Source organism: Anneissia japonica, unplaced genomic scaffold, assembly GCF_011630105.1.
Source record: "Anneissia japonica isolate Jap-2015-1 unplaced genomic scaffold, ASM1163010v1 scaffold81312_len1460_cov244, whole genome shotgun sequence".
Classification (NCBI taxonomy): Eukaryota; Metazoa; Echinodermata; class Crinoidea; order Comatulida; family Comatulidae; genus Anneissia; species Anneissia japonica.
Genome location: NW_022690658.1, coordinates 1 through 1,460, shown reverse-complemented (window position 1 = coordinate 1,460; position 1,460 = coordinate 1). Strand labels below are relative to the sequence as shown.

The window sequence follows — 1,460 nt, the reverse complement described above, 5'->3', positions numbered from 1 at the left end:
GTTTTTTTTTTCTTTTTTTTTTTTCTTTTTTTTTTCTTCTTTTTTTTTTTTTTTAGTATTTCGACGGTGGTGATACTTGGTTAATAGTGCTTAACAGAAGAATGTGAAGATCTTTCTAAATAATTTACAACTAATTAAAATGTAAAAGATAGCTAAAAGCGAATTAGATAGAATTATTTTACTGTTGCCTCGAGGCATAATAGAGGCGTTTTAACGAAAGGTGAGATGATGATCACGTAACGGATACATAGTAGGCCTATGCAATTAAATGCACTATTAATGTACTCTTCAGTTTTGTAATGAAGTTCACTTCCAGTAATCAGATATTTAGTTGAAGGAATTTAATTGAACATTTAACAGCTCTAGGTCATTGTCGGTAACAAGTAGACAGATCTAAGTTATTTTTATGATATTTTGTATTGTTTTTTATTTTGATTTAATTTGCACATCACATTAAATCGCATAGAGACCATATACAATCAAGTCCTCTATCATTACCATTAGGAGGCTATATGAAATTTTAATAGTTTATGGGCTCACCTGAAAAGTACTGAATGGAGAATCCTTGTAGTTGCGTTTCATCGTCTGTTGACCAGCGAATAGCAATCTGGTTGCTATTCAACGTCAATGGATCAATGGACGATAATCCAGAAAATACAAGAATTCCACTACTACCGGTTAATAGACTTGGCCCAGCAGAAATTTCCAACGTGTCGTGGTCCAGTTCAGTGATAAACGTATCAAATCGTATTGTTATCGACAAAGCATGTGGAATTCGGATGAAGTAATAGCAGTTTTCATTTGGCGTGTATGTATTCGGAAAACCAGGACTAGTAACAGTTCCAGATTCCTCAGAAAACGTTTGGCCACAATCTTGACCTTATAAGTATTGCAAAAAACGAGGAAATAAACAGAATTAACTTGATAAGATATAGGTCTAGTACAGTAATCATTATTAAAAAATATATAAAGACAGTGGGCCTAATAATAATAATAATAATCACACCAAGCGACATGCACAGCTAAGGTTTCGAACCTCCGGCCTCAGGGTTGAGATTCCGAGCCACAACCATTGCGTCAACTTACATTACCATATTATATATTGATTCAGCAAACATTTATAGGCCTACCTGCTGTGAATTGTTCACAGTTTTGTCCCTGTAGTCCGATGTTACAAAGACACACATAGCCGGGTGCAAGAGTGGCCAATATACACGTACCACCATAAGAACATGGGTTTGGCGAGCAAGCTACAAAAATAAACATCGCAAGCCTTAGTTTGGGAGGTTTACATTAATAATAATAATTAATTTAAATACTTTAACAACAAAAATTAATTCACCAAATACAAACAAATATTTATATATCATAATACATTTATTTCCTTAAACACTCATATTTTTGTCGTAACAAATTCACAAACAATAAAATATCACATTTTAATGTTAAATATCGGATAG

At 33.1% G+C, this 1,460-nt stretch overlaps 1 protein-coding gene across 1 annotated transcript; it reads right to left on the bottom strand.

Moving 5' to 3' along the window:
• Positions 1-162: 162 nt before the first annotated feature.
• On the bottom strand, positions 163-1,355 carry LOC117099929 (fibropellin-3-like). The gene is made up of 2 exons (XM_033239446.1): positions 1,131-1,355; positions 163-879 (listed from the first exon to the last, which is right to left on the bottom strand). The coding sequence occupies exons 1-2, from the start codon at positions 1,264-1,266 to the stop codon at positions 521-523; spliced, it is 495 nt and encodes a 164-aa protein (XP_033095337.1). The 5' UTR covers positions 1,267-1,355; the 3' UTR covers positions 163-520.
• Positions 1,356-1,460: the final 105 nt, after the last annotated feature.